This window comes from Coregonus lavaretus, assembly GCF_964263955.1.
Source record: "Coregonus lavaretus genome assembly, chromosome: 21".
NCBI classification, from domain to species: domain Eukaryota; kingdom Metazoa; phylum Chordata; class Actinopteri; order Salmoniformes; family Salmonidae; genus Coregonus; species Coregonus lavaretus.
The window spans coordinates 18,317,115-18,333,893 of NC_140008.1; the positions used below are offsets into that span (position 1 = coordinate 18,317,115).

Sequence of the window (16,779 nt, forward strand, 5' to 3'; positions counted from 1 at the left end):
ACCCCTCACAGTTCTGGGTGACTTTAACCTGCCGACGTCTGCCTTTGACTCATTTCTCTCTGCCTCCTTCTTTCCACTCCTTTCCTCTTTTGACCTCACCCTCTCACCGTCCCCCTCTACTCACAAGGCAGGCAATACGCTTGACCTCATCTTTACTAGATGCTGTTCTTCTACTAATCTCACTGCAACTCCCCTCCAAGTCTCCGACCACTACTTTGTATCCTTTTCTCTCTCGCTCTCCTCCAACACTACTTAGATGGTAATGCGCCGTCGCAACCTTCGCTCTCTCTCTCCTCTTCCATCCTATCATCTCTTCCCTCTGCTAAATCCTTCTCCCTCCGGTCTCCTGATTCTGCCTCCTCGACCCTCCTCTCCTCCCTTTCTGCATCTTTTGACTCTCTATGTCACCTATCCTCCCGGCTGGCTCGGTCCTCCCATCCTGCTCCGTGGCTTGACGACTCATTGCGAGCGCACAGAACAGGGCTCCGGGCTGTCATCTTTTCACTCTCTCCTCTCTACTTTTTCTTCCTCTGTTTCTGCTGCTAAAGCCACTTTCTACCACTCTAAATTTCAAGCCTCTGCCTCTAACCCTAGGAAGCTCTTTGCCACCTTCTCCTCCCTGCTGAATCCTCCTCCCCCTCCCTCCTCCCTCTCTGTGGATGACTTCGTCAACCATTTTGAAAAGAAGGTTGACGACATCCGATCCTCATTTATTAAGTCAAATGATACCGCTCGTCCTGCTCACACTGCCCTACCCTATGCTTTGACTTCCTTCTCCCCTCTCTCTCCAGATGACATCTTGCGACTTGTAACGGCCGGCCGCCCAACAACCTGCCCGCTTGACCCTATCCCCTCCTCTCTTCTCCAGACCATTTCCAGAGACCTTCTTCCTTACCTCACCTCGCTCATCAACTCATCCTTGACCGCTGGCTATGTCCCTTCCGTCTTCAAGAGAGCAAGAGTTGCACCCCTCCTCAAAAAACCTACACTCGGTCCCTCCGATGTCAACAACTACAGACCAGTATCCCTTCTTTCTTTTCTCTCCAAAACTCTTGAGCGTGCCGTCTCTAGCCAATTCTCCTGCTCTCTCAGAATTACCTTCTTGATCCTAACCAGTCAGGTTTCAAGACTGGTCATTCAACTGAGACTGCTCTTCTCTGTGTCACGGAGGCTCTCCGCACTGCCAAAGCTAACTCTCTCTCCTCTGCGCTTATCCTTCTAGACCTATCTGCTGCCTTTGATACTGTGAACCATCAGATCCTCCTCTCCACCCTCTCCGAGTTGGGCATCTCCGGCGCTGCTCACTCATGGATTGCGTCCTACCTGACAGGTCGCTCTTACCAGGTGGCGTGGCGAGAATCTGTCTCCGCACCACGTGCTCTCACTACTGGTGTCCCCCAGGGCTCAGTTCTAGGCCCTCTCCTATTCTCTCTATACACCAAGTCACTTGGCTCTGTCATATCCTCACATGGTCTCTCCTATCATTGCTACGCAGACGACACAATTAATTTTCTCCTTTCCCGCCTTCTGATAACCAGGTGGCGAATCACATCTCTGCATGTCTGGCAGACATATCAGTGTGGATGTCGGATCACCACCTCAAGCTGAACCCCCCCACCTCTACGGAAGCACAGTTCCCGCTCAGCCCAGTCAAAGCTATTCGCTGCTCTGGCACCCCAATGGTGGAACAAGCTCCCCCACGATGCCAGGACAGTGGAGTCACTGACCACCTTCCGGAGACACTCGAAACCCTACCTCTTTAAGGAATACCTGGAATAGTATAATAGTAATCCTTCTATCCCCCCCTTTATTACCACTGTCTTTTGTCTAAACTAACACCTGACTTATTTCACCTGCTAGCACTGACTTGTTTAAATAAATGTACTTATTGTGATCGAGATGTAGTTGTCCCTGATTGCACTGATTTTGCTCACAGCTGCTTGTTTGAAGAAGTGTACTTACAGTGATCAAGATGTGGTTGTCCCACTGGCTATCCTAAGTTGAATGCACCAATTTGTAAGTCGCCCTGGATAAGAGCGTCTGCTAAATGACTTAAATGTAAATTAGTCTTGGTCTTTCATTGACAGACAAAAATCCCACAAATGTATCATGCATGCTGTTTTATACCATCTTTTTGGTATATCTGAAAGGGTTAGGGGGTAAAACACATGGTAAATTAAAAGCCACCTAAAGACCAAGTTTTAATTCCTGCATTTTCACAGACCCTGTAACCAAAATACAGGTATCAGTCTATGTGAATGTTTCTCTGTTTTCTTGCAGGTAGCCTAAATTCATTAACACTTCCACTGTTTAACATCCCCCCCACCCAATTTGCCAGCTACCCACTGATGTAAAAAATTTAAAACTCAGCAAAAAAAGAAACGTCATCTCACTGTCAACTACGTTTATTTTCAGCAAACTTAACATGTGTAAATATTTGTATGAACATAACAAGATTCAACAACTGAGACATAAACTGAACAAGTTCCACAGACATGTGACTAATAGAAATTGAATAATGTGTCCCTGAACAAAGGGGAGGGGGGGGGGGGGGGGGGGTCAAAATCAAAAGTAACAGTTAGTATCTGGTGTGGCCACCAGCTGCATTAAGTACTGCAGTGCATCTCCTCCTCATGGACTGCACCAGATTTGCCAGTTCTTGCTGTGAGATGTTACCCCACTCTTCCACCAAGGCACCTGCAAGTTCCCGGACATTTCTGGGGGGGAATGGCACTAGCCCTCACCCTCCGATCCAACAGGTCCCAGACGTGCTCAATGGGATTGAGATCCGGGCTCTTCGCTGGCCATGGCAGAACACTGACATTCCGGTCTTGCAGGAAATCACACACAGAACGAGCAGTATGGCTGGTCATGTCAGGATGAGCCTGCAGGAAGGGTACCACATGAGGGAGGAGGATGTCTTCCCTGTAACGCACAGCGTTGAGATTGCCTGCAATGACAACAAGCTCAGTCCGATGATGCTGTGCCACACCGCCCCAGACTATGACGGACCCTCCACCTCCAAATCGATCCCGCTCCAGAGTACAGGCCTCGGTGTAACGCTCATTCCTTCGAATCCGACCATCACCCCTGATGAGACAAAACCGCGAATCGTCAGTGAAGAGCACTTTTTGCCAGTCCTGTCTGGTCCAGCAACGGTGGGTTTGTGCCCATAGGCAATGTTGTTGCCGGTGATGTCTGGTGAGGACCTGCCTTACAACAGGCCTACAAGCCCTCAGTCAGGCCTCTCTCAGCCTATTGCGGACAGTCTGAGCACTGGAGGAGGGATTGTGCGTTCCTGGTGTAACTCGGGCAGTTGTTGTTGCCATCCTGTACCTGTCCCGCAGGTGTGATGTTCGGATGTACCGATCCTGTGCAGGTGTTGTTACACGTGGTCTGCCACTGCGAGGACGATCAGCTGTCCGTCCTGTCTCCCTGTAGCGCTGTCTTAGGAGTCTCACAGTACAAACATTGCAATTTATTGCCCTGGCCACATCTGCAGTCCTCATGCCTCCTTGTAGCATGCCTAAGGCACGTTCACACACCCTGGGCATCTTTCTTTTGGTCTTTTTCAGAGTCAGTAGAAAGGCCTCTTTAGTGTCCTAAGTTTTCATAACTGTGACCTTTATTGCCTACCGTCTGTAAGCTGTTAGTGTCTTAACGACCGTTCCACAGGTGCATGTTCATTAATTGTTTATGGTTAATTGAACAAGCATGGGAAACAGTGTTTAAACCCTTTATCTGTGAAGTTATTTGGATTTTTACGAATTATCTTTGAAAGACAGGGTCCTGAAAAAGGGATGTGTCTTTTTTTTGCTGAGTTTATAAACATTGCCTTAGATTTTTGCAGGTAATATATGCTACCACATCTTGTCTGAAATGGGTAATAGAGAGAGATTAGGGAAACAGAAAACAAAGAGGTGGAAAGTAGGGTATATCCTCCATAGAGAGCACTGACTGGGCACTGCATGACATTCACAACACCCATGGCAGGCAGGCAGGCTGCACTCACAGGCAGGGAGGGAGGGAAACTTTCCATGGCAGCAGAGAGCTGAAAACCCTGACCTGTCTGCAAAACTGACACCAAGCCCAGAGGGATGAGAGGAGAGAGGGAGGGCAGTGGAGTGTGACTGGGCTTAAAAAGCTGGCCTTGCTCATTTCCTCTGCTGCACCCTGGCTACTGCCTACCTCATCAAGTACATTTTACATTCACATTTTAGTCATTTAGCAGATGCTCTTATCCAGAGCGACTTACAGTTAGTGAGTGCATACATTTTTCATACTGGCCCCTACATCCCAAGGAGGTGACAAACAAGAGGTTCAGAATAGGGACATTAGCTCCATTTCCCTGCATAATTCTGAACTCTACACAAACAGACTCAAATATCCCCTCCATGCCTGAGGCTTGACGGTCTCTAATATCACTTATTAAGCCCATGCCACACACACGCCCCTGAACCTAGCTCCTCAAAGCACACTACACCAAGCCTCTCTTCTCCTGGCTGCACCCCACCCAGCCTCTCCTCTCCTGGCTGCACCCCACCAAGCCTCTCCTCTCCTAGTTGTACCCCACCAAGCCTCTCCTCTCCTAGTTGTACCCCACCAAGCCTCTCCTATCCTGGCTGCAACCCACCAAGCCTCTCCTCTCCTCTCCTAGTTGTACCCCACCAAGCCTCTCCTCTCCTGGCTGCAACCCACCAAGCCTCTCCTCTCCTGGCTGCTCAGTTCCATGTTTCTCTGAAGTGAGGCTCTCCTGAGAACCCTGTGGAAACAAGCGGCAGCTGCTTTTATGATTCACCTAGTAACAGGTACATAACTGGGAGGATGTGTTGCTGTTTCAGTCAGACAGGCAGACAGGAGGAGGAAGAGAGGCTGGCACAGGAAAAACAGGATCTAGAGCAGAACTGCTAGGCTCAGCATCTACCTTGTAACCTACCTTGACCCATCTTTCTTGGATGGTGACCTACAAACATGTGTGGCGAAGCCAGACAGAGAGAACACACCCTGTGGAGGGAGGCTGGAATCAGGGCAAAGTAAACCAGGTCAGCTAAAGCAGCATAAACCGTCACAGAACTAATCATTCTGTTCTTCTCCCAATGCACCACCTTTTCTGTCTGACGACACCCTTCTACCAGTCCCCAAGCTCGCTCTCCCTCGCACTCAGATTGTCTCTCTTTTCCCTGTCTCAGATTGTCTCGCTCTCAGATTGTCTCGCTCAGATTGCCTCTCTCCTGGCTGCTCTACAGAGTGTGAATGAAAAGAGGAATGTGCCCTTGAGAACAGCAGTGCGCCGCGCACGCACATGTTTTGTAGACTAGAATGTGATAGAGGTGCTTTAGATGATCCTACCCACACACCAGGGTCCTGCCTCATTTAACAGAACCCTTTTAGTGTGGGGGAGGAGAAATAGTCACTCTAGTACACTCTACACCAGAACCACTGTCAACGGCGGTCCACTTCACAAATGCAATTAGCCTAATTACAAGCTGCCAACCAACTTGACACGATGAGGAGAGGGCCTGTCAAAACCCAGACCTTTAGTACTGCAAAAAGAAAAGAATGCAGCAATGCTGCACACATCTGTAATAGCCCTACTACAAGGTTCACTGGGACAAGAGAGGCCTGAATTAGCTGTGGACCAAGGCACCAATCATTATTTAAACCTTTCTGACATATTACTGGTGGGGCTAATTCCCATGGAAGTAGGCTAAATTAGCAATTTATCCATGTAGGGAAATCATTGGATTTGCAAGTGCTTTGCATTCAACCTGATCCAGTCTAGGAATATCTGGAAATATGCTAAACTAGCCCAACGTTTGCCTATTTCTGAAATAAACAAAAGCTGAAACAGGCTGCCTATCAATGGAGCCCTGTTCTCTTAGTAGGATATCACCCCAGGCTTGGAACATGTAAGTACACGATCATGATTAGGCTGACTGTTGGAAGGAGTACTGTATGACTCTACCTCTGCATGGGCCCCCTTTTCTAATGGCAGGCTCGCTTTTCACAGGGCCCCCAGGGGCACCAGCTCGAGCAGGGCCAGGAATGGCACTGCCTCTCTCTCCCTTTATACATCTCTCTCTCCCCTTCTCCCAGCTCTCATTTCTGTGTGACAGAGCCAGGCAGCCAGAGGGGGAAACATGACTCCAGCGGCCAAGGCAGGACAGCCCAGCCCTGTGCAGGCCTCCTCCTCCTCTCACCAGCCTAAGGCCAGCAGACTGCCACCACAGCCAGGTGTTGAATGAGTGTCTGTCAACTGACTGTCAATGCAGTGGCCACATGTTACGTTGAAGGCAATTAGTGTGCTCTCTATTTTGCAGTTGACTGACATAACCAAGTGGTCTTTAATTGTGTTGTGCAAAAGAGTATATTTTGAAATACACTATTCAAATACTATAATGAGATCTGAAAATAAAATGCCTTACTCGAGGGGTTGGGGTTGCATTTTTCAACCATACCAAGTGTGTGCAGTTGCTGGGTTCCTGTCACCCTCATCAGTGCTGACATTCCACTGACCCCAGGCTCTTAACACTGTTGTGGCATAGGACTACTTAGCTTACTTCACAAATATATTTGTAACTCGTGGCAGAAATCTCACGGTTGAACATGTAGATGACCTTGTGGTTGAGGAAGTGTATGCATGATGTCACCAAAAAACAGTACAGTATGAAGATTGGCAGAAACTGCTTCTCCAATAGAAATCCCTGATTACAGTTGTAAGCGATGTCATGGCAATGTTAGCTAGCTAAGCTCATGCGCAGAAACACGTAAATCGTGTCTAACGGTCGTCTCGCACCGAATTGCGCATGTGCAGGCCGTCAAATCAAAGGCACTCCTTCGATATAAAGTAGTTTTGGACAAAAATAAAACATGTCAGTTTGTCACGTTCATGAGGTTGGAGTAATAACATGTTCAAATACTTAAGACATTGGCTCGAATCTAGGTTGTGCCTTTAGATTGAGAAAATTAACTAAGGAAAAAATGTAACTTCTCTCATTGACTTCTCAAACCCCAAACCCGGCCAGGACTGCTTTGCAAGCATTCCTGGAAGTCTTGCGATGTTGCGTCTCTGGGTTTAGAAACGGTATGATGTCACTTAAAAGGAAGTAGGGGAGCTACAGCTATTCCTCGTCATGACAGCCTTTGAACTCCAAGCAAAACAATATGCACATCTCAAAGCTGAAGGCCCTGTTGTCGAAAGAAAAAAGGGGTCTGTCTTTGGCCTACTCTGACAGAACCAATTCTCTGGGCAGGTGACTTGGCTCCTCAGTCTGTGTCCCAGGGACAGGGTCAACCCAGGCTGGGATGCAATGCTGCTGCCACTGTGTCACTCAGCATTAGGATGCAGGCCCTGGGCTGACCGAGCTGACCAGGAAAGGCCCTAGCACTGCTGAAGACACAGATAGGGAGAACAGGGTAGTTGTGTGCGAGTGTGTGATCCAGCAAAGAGTGTTTGGCAATGGGCAAAAATGTAAATGAAGACAGAACTTGGCTGAATATCTACACATTGGGAATGAATGAGATGAGTTCCCTCCTTACAATGTCAAGTGCGTTGAGTATTTGGAAAATAAGTTTAGGTTAATTCCACTTTATTCCTTACTGTACTGTACTGTATTTTAGTGTTGTTTGCCCATCTACAATATATGACCAAAAGTATGTGGACACCTGCTCGTCAAACATCTCATTCCAAAATCATGGGCATTAATATGAAGTTGGTCCCCCCTTTGCTGCTAGAACAGCCTCCACTCTTCTGGGAAGACATTCCACTAATGTTGGAACATTGCTGCAGTCGGCGTTCAAATTCATCCTAAAGGTGTTTGATGGGGTTGAAGTCAGGGCTCTGTGCAGGCCAGTGAAGTTCTTCCACACCGATCTCGACAAACTATTTCTGTATGGACCTCGCTTTGTGCACAGGGGCATTGTCATGCTGAAACAGGAAAGGGCCTTCCCCAAACTGTTGCCACAAAGTTAGAAGCACAGAATCGTCTAGAGTGTCATTGTATGCTATAGTGTTAAGATTTCCCTTCACTGGAACTAAGGGGCCTAGCCCAAACCATGAAAAACAGCCCCAGACCATTATTCCTCCACCAAACTTTACAGTTGGCACTATGCATTCGGGCAGGTAGCGTTCTGCTGGCATCTGCCAAACCCAGATTCGTCCGTCGGACTGCCAGATGGTGAAGCGTGACTCGTCACTCCAGTGAAAGCGTTTCCACTGCTCCAGAGTCCAATGGCGGTGAGCTTTACACCACTCCAGCCAACGCTTGGCATTGCGCATGGTGATCTTAGGCTTGTGTGCGGCTGCTCCGCCATGGAAACCCATTTCATGAAGCTCCCGACGAACAGTTCTTGTGCTGACATTGCTTCCAGAGGCAGTTTGGAACTCGGTAGTGAGTGTTGCAATCGAGGACATACGATTTTTACACGCTACGCGCTTCAGCTCTCTGCGGTCCTGTTCTGTGAGCTTGTGGCCTACCACTTTGTGGCTGAGCCGTTTTTGCTCCTAGACGTTTCCACTTCACAATAACAGCACTTACAATTGACTGGGGCAGCTCTAGCAGGGCAGAAATTTGACGAACTGACTTGTTGGAAAGGTGGCATCCTATGACGGTGCCACGTTGAAAGTCATTGAGCTCTTCAGTAACGCCATTCTACTGCAAATATTTGTCTATGGAGATTGCATGGCTGTGTGCTCGATTTTATACACCTGTCAGCAACGGGTGTGGCTGAAACAGCCAAATCCACTAATTTGAAGGGGTGTCCATATACTTTTGTATATATAGTGTACCATCAATATTTTGTTTGGTCTGATGACACATTCAGAGGAGTTACACCCTGATGCAAATGTTTTGCTCCGGTATTGAATAGGCCTATGTCATTGTTTGACTGACTCTTCAATAAATAAGTAAAAGCAGCATGTAACCGAGGGTTTGTCTAACCTGTGTAGATACACAGAACAGGGAAACTGGTTCGTTGGAGACGTTGGTTAGAGGGAACAATGAGTCACAGGCCTGCTGTGTATTTCACAGCTTTTTTTTTTTTTTAAGATATCTGTGACCAACAGATGCAGATCTGTATTCCCAGTCATGTGAAATAAATAGATTAGGGCCTAATTTATTTATTTTAATTGACTGATTTCCTTATATGAACTGTAACTTAGTAAAATCTAGCTCCATCTTCTCTCTTATGTGGGTGGCAGGTAGCCTAGCTGTTAGCGTGTTGGGCCAGTAACCGAAAGGTCGCTAATTCGAATCCCCGATCTGCCTTCGAGCAAGGCACATAACCCTATTTGCTCCACGGTTGCCGTTGATAATGGCAGACCCTGGCAGTGACCCAACTCTCCGAGGGATATGCAAAAAAAACATTTCCAATTTACACACACTTGTACATGTGTGAAATCAGACAAATAAGCACCCACCAAATTATTATTATCCCACTTCCTGCCACTGGACTTCCTCTCATCACCATATTTGAAAGTTCTAATCAGATTTATACATCCTGTGAGACATCTGGCTCCTTCTTCTACCTGTCTGTGGTTATAATGCACTGTAACTGCAGTTACACTGCAAAATTAATGCAGTTATACTGCACTCTGACTGCAATCTTTTTTCATAAGGGCAGGGATTACAAGATAACAGAGAAAGAAAACGTTTCTCACAATCTGTAGCTGTCTTTAGACCTGTTTTCCAATAGATTGATTGAATTATGTTTGTATGGACAGCTTGGGTAAGTTATTCATATCTGTTGTGGTTATTTTTGACATTTGAACTCAAATCTGCCACACTGTTAGTCCTGTACTACAGTAGCTACAACCAGATATATATTTTAGACTAAATGGTAAACAACCGTTGCTAATACAGAGTTAGGAGTACTATCAACAAAGTAGCCTTTGCTGAGAGTGACACATAAACAGGAAACAGGTTGGATGCTAAGTCAGTCTATGAGAAACAAACACGCCATTGTTTGAGTGTTTACAACTCAAATATCAATAATTAACGTATGTAACGTTAGGTCCTGAGACTAGGCTATAATACTGGGTACTTAAGAGTTAGGCCTGTATTTTAGGATATACCGGTACTGATGCATGGACCGGTTTGGGTTTTTACTTTACCTTCCATAACGGTATTTGAATGTTTGTTTTGTTAAATGTTATACGCCGTGTGTAACGTCCATTTTCATTGTTTACTTCGCTACTCGAGTCATCGCTCTCCCTCTCTCTTCATGCCGCTTTCCACACAGACCTAACCCCGCCCCCTGTCACTCAACAAGCGCATTTGTTGTTCCTCGACCACGAGACAGTTGCGTTCAGTCTGCATGGTCAACGCAGCACATGCAACAATGTTGATGACAACAATGATGTTTTCACTTTGCTTCTTAATATAAATCCACTAGCGTTCTATAATTACACTATTAGTTTGTGTTTCTTACATCTGCAAAAGGCTAGTTTGTATTCTCTTCGCAAGTTGGGCCTAAATCTTATTAGCCGCTAATGCTAATCGCTAGCTAGCTATTAAATGTACTCTAAGTAGATGCCAGAGCAAATGTAATTAGCTATACAGCCTGATAATATCAGTGATGGTGTAGACCTAAATCAGCATGTTGTTTGTGCCACAGTTTCTTCTAAATCAAAGAGGAATAACCAAAGCAAGAATATGTTAGCTACATGAAGTATCTAAGAGAAAAGTTAAATGTAGCCAAAGATTATAGGGTCCCCTAGGAAACACTTATTAACAATTTGGTTCCTACCCTGTCACAATAACTTCTCCCTGGGATTTTCATTCGTTGTCATGTCAAACAACACTGTATTCAAAGTGCCCACTATTATATTCTAACTATAGAATTAGAATAATCATTCTATTTCCATGATTCCAACAGTTCACCCAAGTGTTTTGCTCTAAATCACAAGTCAAATTGCAATTGCAACATTTGGTTAAAAATAAGGCCTAGATTGTTTGCCCATATCGTTCAGCCCTACATGGCAGTGTGGAAATGATCTGAAATGAGTGCAGGAAATGCAGACATTTATGAAAATGCTGAAAATTATTTTTGGTTTAAGGTGAAATGTAGAACTTGTATTATTCAAAAACATAAAATACTTTTTTTTTTATACTGTGATATGATATTTTGGCCATATCACCCAGCCCTACTTAGAGTCTATTATAAAAAAGGATGTACAATGCTACCAGCTGCTATTGCTTAGCTATGGAAACGAAGGAACTGGGTTTCGTTTGATGGCTTATAGAGCTTGCCAGCTTGTAGTCCTAAAAAAAACGGAAATTAGTTACCTCTGGTTAGTTCAGCCATTCCTATGGGGGAAATTAATGGGGAAAGAATGGCGTTTGGGGATAAACACAGAAAATAAGGTCTGAGGTTAACAGGCTTACGAGACCTTATATGTTTTAATCTATGAGATAATATCAGTCAGTTAACCAGACCTTTATGAATTATGAAGCCTCTGTGCTTGTTTTGATTACATAAATGCTTCATAATTCACAAAATGTGATTATCTCAGCTTATCCAAAAACCCTCCAAAAAAAACATGAATTTCCCCATAGGCTTTGGCCAACGAGCCATGGCGGAGTTGGTGCCTACAAAAAGACGCCACTACTATTGCTTTATATAAGAAGCTACAATAGAAATAGGTCTGATTTGGTCTTTATCGTTATCAGCAGATGTATATCAATAACGTGTGTCACCAAGGAGATACATTTCAAACAACCATGGAAAGTAACAATGTGTCAAATGGCACCATGTGCCATATTTGACAATGTTAGAATGTAACAATGTGGCATTGTGGCTCTAACTTTGGATGTGATGGCTAAGCTACATTGCAACAACATGCATTCGGCAATGATGGACGAAATTCCAATAAGAAAAAAATCCTCTTGGAATAAAATATACATACAATGACAAACAGGAACAATATATACAAGCTATAAACAAGCAATGGCAAGTTACAGAGATGACACAGAAGGAACAATGCAGTTCATTCTGCCTGACGGGCAAGGCCGGATTACCGAACGGGCACGCAGGAGGTCTGCCCCCCACCATATAGCACATTAACAGGTTATAAGCAATGGCAAAAAGTGTATAATTGTAGTAAATTTGATTTAAAACTGCAACATTTTCTCTCAGACTCATGGCACAATGCAGAAAAGTCACTGGAAAATGTCATCCTCTTGGCAAAATGTGAAGCACAGCATGAGATGAGCTATAAAACAGCAAAAAAATATATATCTGCCTTATGACAAAATGTGTTGCATAGCATTATGTGGTCCTCTGTAGCTCAGCTGGTAGAGCACGGTGCTTGAAACGCAAAGGTAGTGGGTTCGATCCCCGGGACCACCCATACACAAAAATGTATGCACGCATAACTGTAAGTCGCTTTGGATAAAAGCGTCTGCTAAATGGCATATTATTATTATTATTATTATAAAACTAAAATGTGTTAGGGGGGGGGCACTGGGGTAGATGTCCCGGGGCCCCAAATGCGGTAGTCCGGCCCTGCTGATGGGCTCGCTGACTAAAGTGATATAAGTTGCCAACGTTTGTTTCCTCAAAAGTTTTCCATTTGAACATGTTTTGTGGATCGTCAGATGTTGCTCGAGCTGGTCAACTCATGTCGGCAAACTAGGCCAGGTTGGTTGTCAGAAGGTTTTCAATAGTTAGCTACGTCACAAACAATAGTGACAAAATATAACTGTTCCCTCCATAATATTTACAGACGTTCTACTGTAGTTCAGGGCAAGAGTGAACACTGACCAGGCACAATCTGTTCTGGTAAACCAAGGAAAACAAAACAACTGCGACAACAATTTCTGAGTGATTTGATGGCCATCTTGTTAAATATTCACCAATTTAATACTCACCTTAAAATAACCTCCCTCATAGTGCGTATTTGGGGGTCCAAATATTGCAACTTCCCAGTTGTACAAGTCCGACTCGTCCACTAAAGTTATCCTGAACCCTTCAACTGGCTCCTCTTGAAGACTTTTCATCTCTAACATTAGTGCTTTTTGGGAACTGGCTACATGATGATGTCCATGAGCCATATTCCGCGACGATCTGTATAAACAAAAACCTATCTAGACCTTTTTAGAGAAGAAAGCTAGCTATCCAATTCAACCACAACCACCCTCACACGTTTCCTCTCACAAGATCTACGAAAATATCGTCTGTTATTACGTTCGCGTTCGGTTCTCTTCCACTGTGATCGAACAAACCAACCCGTAAATCTCTCACTGACAACCAACCAACCCACAAACCCAAAGCTAGCTTGATATAGTATTTCCTCTCTCGCCAATCTGTTGTTGATCCTCACTGACTGCAAGACATAATTGTTCGAAGGAAATTGTAGTAGTCAAAGCAAACCAGGAATCACAAACAAATAAATTAACGGCTGTCTGAGAGTAGAGATCTCCCCCTTCTCAATTTAATACAGCAGCTGCTTCACGGTGTCTCCACTAAAGTCGCTCAAGCTGGTCCCACAAAGCTTGATGCCCTGAGCAGTGAAGTGCTCGCAAAGCTTTCTGGGAATTGAAGTTATTGAAAAGGCGCAATTATTAGTTTTTATTAAGCAAGGTTAAAAGATTAACGTTTCGATCTGCAATTGAATTATTCAGAATCATGAAGGCCGAAACGTTAATCTTTTAATATCGCTTAAAAAAATATAATAAAACATATCGTGAGAGAGTTGCGCCTTTTCCTTTTCAATTATTTAGTTTTTTGGTTGCACCTAGACTCACGTTGGTTGAGCGCCTCCACTCCTTTCCCTATGCGAATTGAAGTTAGACAGAACCTACCCACAGCCTCCAAATTACTTAAATTATAAATGGCAATATAGCCTAAAGGGACTTGCACACAAAGAAAATGCAGTTTCACAGGGTGTAGTAGTAATTGGGAAAAGCAGGTTTTTGGGAAAGGCAAAGGCCACTAGTGCATGCTGAAGTGAGATAGGCCAACTAAATATCCTTGATAAGGTATTATTTTTGCATATCCTTTGAATATACAGCATGTTTGATAATCATAGACATCGTACATAGTGATGAAATAAGATGAATAAAAAGCCTGAAATAATTATATAATATGTGGGAGTTTATTGGTTCACCTTAACACAGTGACTACAGCAGCTCAGCCTTTATTTCAATTTGGGTAAACTTCTCTGTTCTAAAGGGAATGTTGATAGTAGATTACAAATGTTGTCTTGCTCATGTAGTCCCCTCTTAAAACATATTACATCATACAGCTGGAGAATAGAGAATGAAGGAGTTGGACAAGACCTTCAAACAAGGAGCGATGAGAATATATTTTAATGTCACAAGCCAAACTCAGCAAGATAATCACTACAATTTACCAGAGAAAAGTATTAAGACAAAGTGGGTAGTTTCTCTGAACTGTACCACCAAGAGCTTTTCTCCTCTACTCCTCTCAGCGCCATGACACCAAATAGAACCTCCTTCCCCAATGTTAAATCATTTAAAACATTAAAATATATCATTTTTGAATTGTATGAACTTAATAGATACAAATACAACACCATCAAAAACTGTAGCATGATTAATTAAACTTTCACTTCATATAAAAAAACTATGAAAGAAAAAGACAATCATGAAATGACAAGGGAGTTTTGTATGCGTGTGTCCTTGGATAGGGACAAAATATATTTTTAAGTATACATTTCCTAATCATGCAAGATACAAATTTTAATGAAATACTCTGCACAGAAATGTTTATTAGTACAATGTATGATTACAAGTGCTTTTTTCCATTGCCATTCTGTAACTCAAATCAAAGCACTTTTCCAGGAAGGATATGTTCTTCACTTTGTACTCACACTAACATGGTTCAGAAGAAGCTAATGGAATGGCTCATCTACACTTGCAAGACAGGAATGCGGGTTAGTTGGGATACAAACAAAAAAATGATGGGATCAGTTTAAAGTTGCTACTACATCGTGCTGGACCAGGCAGTGAGACGTGTTGAGAGTAACTAGACAGCAAGTACTTTGAGCAAGTCATGAAAGGAAGAAGCCATTTAAATGATGACCATTCATGTTTATCATAGTGTCAATGCACAGGATGTGGCAAGGCAGTTCTGAGAGAAGATCACACTGGAGTAAGATCGGTTTATGACTGTATATCAGTGACATGTAGGATGTGTTGTGGAGTGTGAGAGTCAAAGTGGCACAGGTGCAAGAGGTTTGGATGATATGAAAGACAAACGTCTTGACTGACGACTTGTTTGCTGTCTCAAGAAAGGAGTAGTAAACAAGAAGCCATATTGGCTAATACTGATTAAAAATAAAATATATCAACTAAGTACCATTGCTCTGGCAGAATGAAATTACGACTAGAATAGCCTTCCATCCCCATAGGAGATCCCAAACGAAGTCTATCAACATATAGGAGAACTTGAACAGTTAAGTATGGAGAGCCTGCTATTATAGCAAAGCCACGTGAGAGGCGCTATCTGCTCTCTAGCTGCAATATGTGATAGCTGGCCTTCATTTGCCACAAGTTCTATATTATTCTGTCACTCACTTCAGATACTGTAGACATGGCAGAGGCAAGAGAGAGAAGTCCAGAACAGCACTGCAGATGAGCCGTAAAATATCCTTCCACCATTACAGCATAATCAAAGCGTTAAATCATTCAATTGTAAAAAGACACCATTCTACCCATGTCTATAATAAGAGACAGAGCAAGGGAACCGGACAATGTTCACTTTTGGAAAAAGTTGCAGAAACATACTTTTTTTCAAGGAGTCTACGTTCTGACATGGTCCCAGTGGAACCGCCTGCATTCTCCTTTTCCAATACACTCTTAGTGTAACTTTCCAGCTCAGGCATTTACAATTCTTATAGGGATTGATATGTTACCGTGACACGGGTCAAACTGAAGCTTAGCATAGTTGAAGCATAGAGCAGTGACACCAGAGGGGAGGTCAGTTTCTCCAGACAGGAGGTCAGGTCAATGAGCAGTTTAGAGTTGACATGATGTTTCCAGCTAGGGCCAGTCAGAGGAAGTCACACATTCTACGGGACTATAGAGGAGATTAGTAGTAACACGCTGATGTTTAATGCAACAAGGGGGAAAGGCGCAGACGGACGTCAAACATCAACAAACAAACAAAAACAATTCAAAACAGTAAAAACACAATTCAACCAACAACAAAAAAAAAGTCCAGTTGTCAGCATGACTGTCACAGATTGTAATGCCAATGAGAGAGATAGAAGGGAGGAAGCAGGGAAAACCAGTATTCTGACAGTGGAACTAAGTGGAGAGGAAGAGTGGTTCGAAACGAGGAAGTGAAACTAAAAGTGCACAGAGGGGGTGAGCATAGAGCAAATCAGTTAAACAGAGAAGGAGAAAGAGCAGTTCTGAGTGTAAGAGGGGAGTCAAGGAAATGTGTGATTCTGAGGACTAATTAATAGGGTGAAACAGAGTGCCAGCCACAGTGTTTGTAACATGATTATATGTGTTTTTCAGTGAAGGAGGGGTTGAGCAGAGGGTAGGGGGGCACCAAGGGGCTGTCAGACACACAATCAGCACTGAGAGAAGGTCAGCTTGATCTCATCCAGCACATTCCCAAGCAGCCCCGGCTCGTCACATTTAGCATCGATGGACACTGTCTGATCAGCCTGAGATGGACAGGGACACAGACAGACAGAGAGGGCAAAGGTTACAAGGATGTCTGAGAAGAAGATCTCATTTGAGTTAAATGGAGACCAATATTTGAATGTCTGGCCCCCTGATTAACGAGGAGGAAGGGAGCTACTTA

At 44.1% G+C, this 16,779-nt stretch overlaps 2 protein-coding genes across 3 annotated transcripts in view; both read right to left on the reverse strand.

The window, feature by feature from the left end:
* Window positions 1-13,468, reverse strand: part of LOC311149003 (ubiquitin-conjugating enzyme E2 R1-like) — a 47,864-nt gene extending 34,396 nt beyond the window's left edge. The window contains exon 1 of the mRNA XM_084186063.1: window positions 12,870-13,468. Within this exon, the coding sequence (XP_084042189.1) occupies window positions 12,870-13,052 (183 nt within the window). The 5' untranslated portion in view covers window positions 13,053-13,468. The remainder of the gene's footprint in view (window positions 1-12,869) is intronic.
* Window positions 13,469-14,294: 826 nt separating this feature from the next.
* Window positions 14,295-16,779, reverse strand: part of LOC311148991 (AP-3 complex subunit delta-1-like) — a 36,569-nt gene continuing 34,084 nt past the window's right edge. For both annotated transcript variants that reach the window (XM_084186048.1, XM_084186047.1), the window contains exon 33: window positions 14,295-16,639. In XM_084186048.1, the coding sequence (XP_084042174.1) occupies window positions 16,544-16,639 (96 nt within the window). In that variant the 3' untranslated portion in view covers window positions 14,295-16,543. The remainder of the gene's footprint in view (window positions 16,640-16,779) is intronic.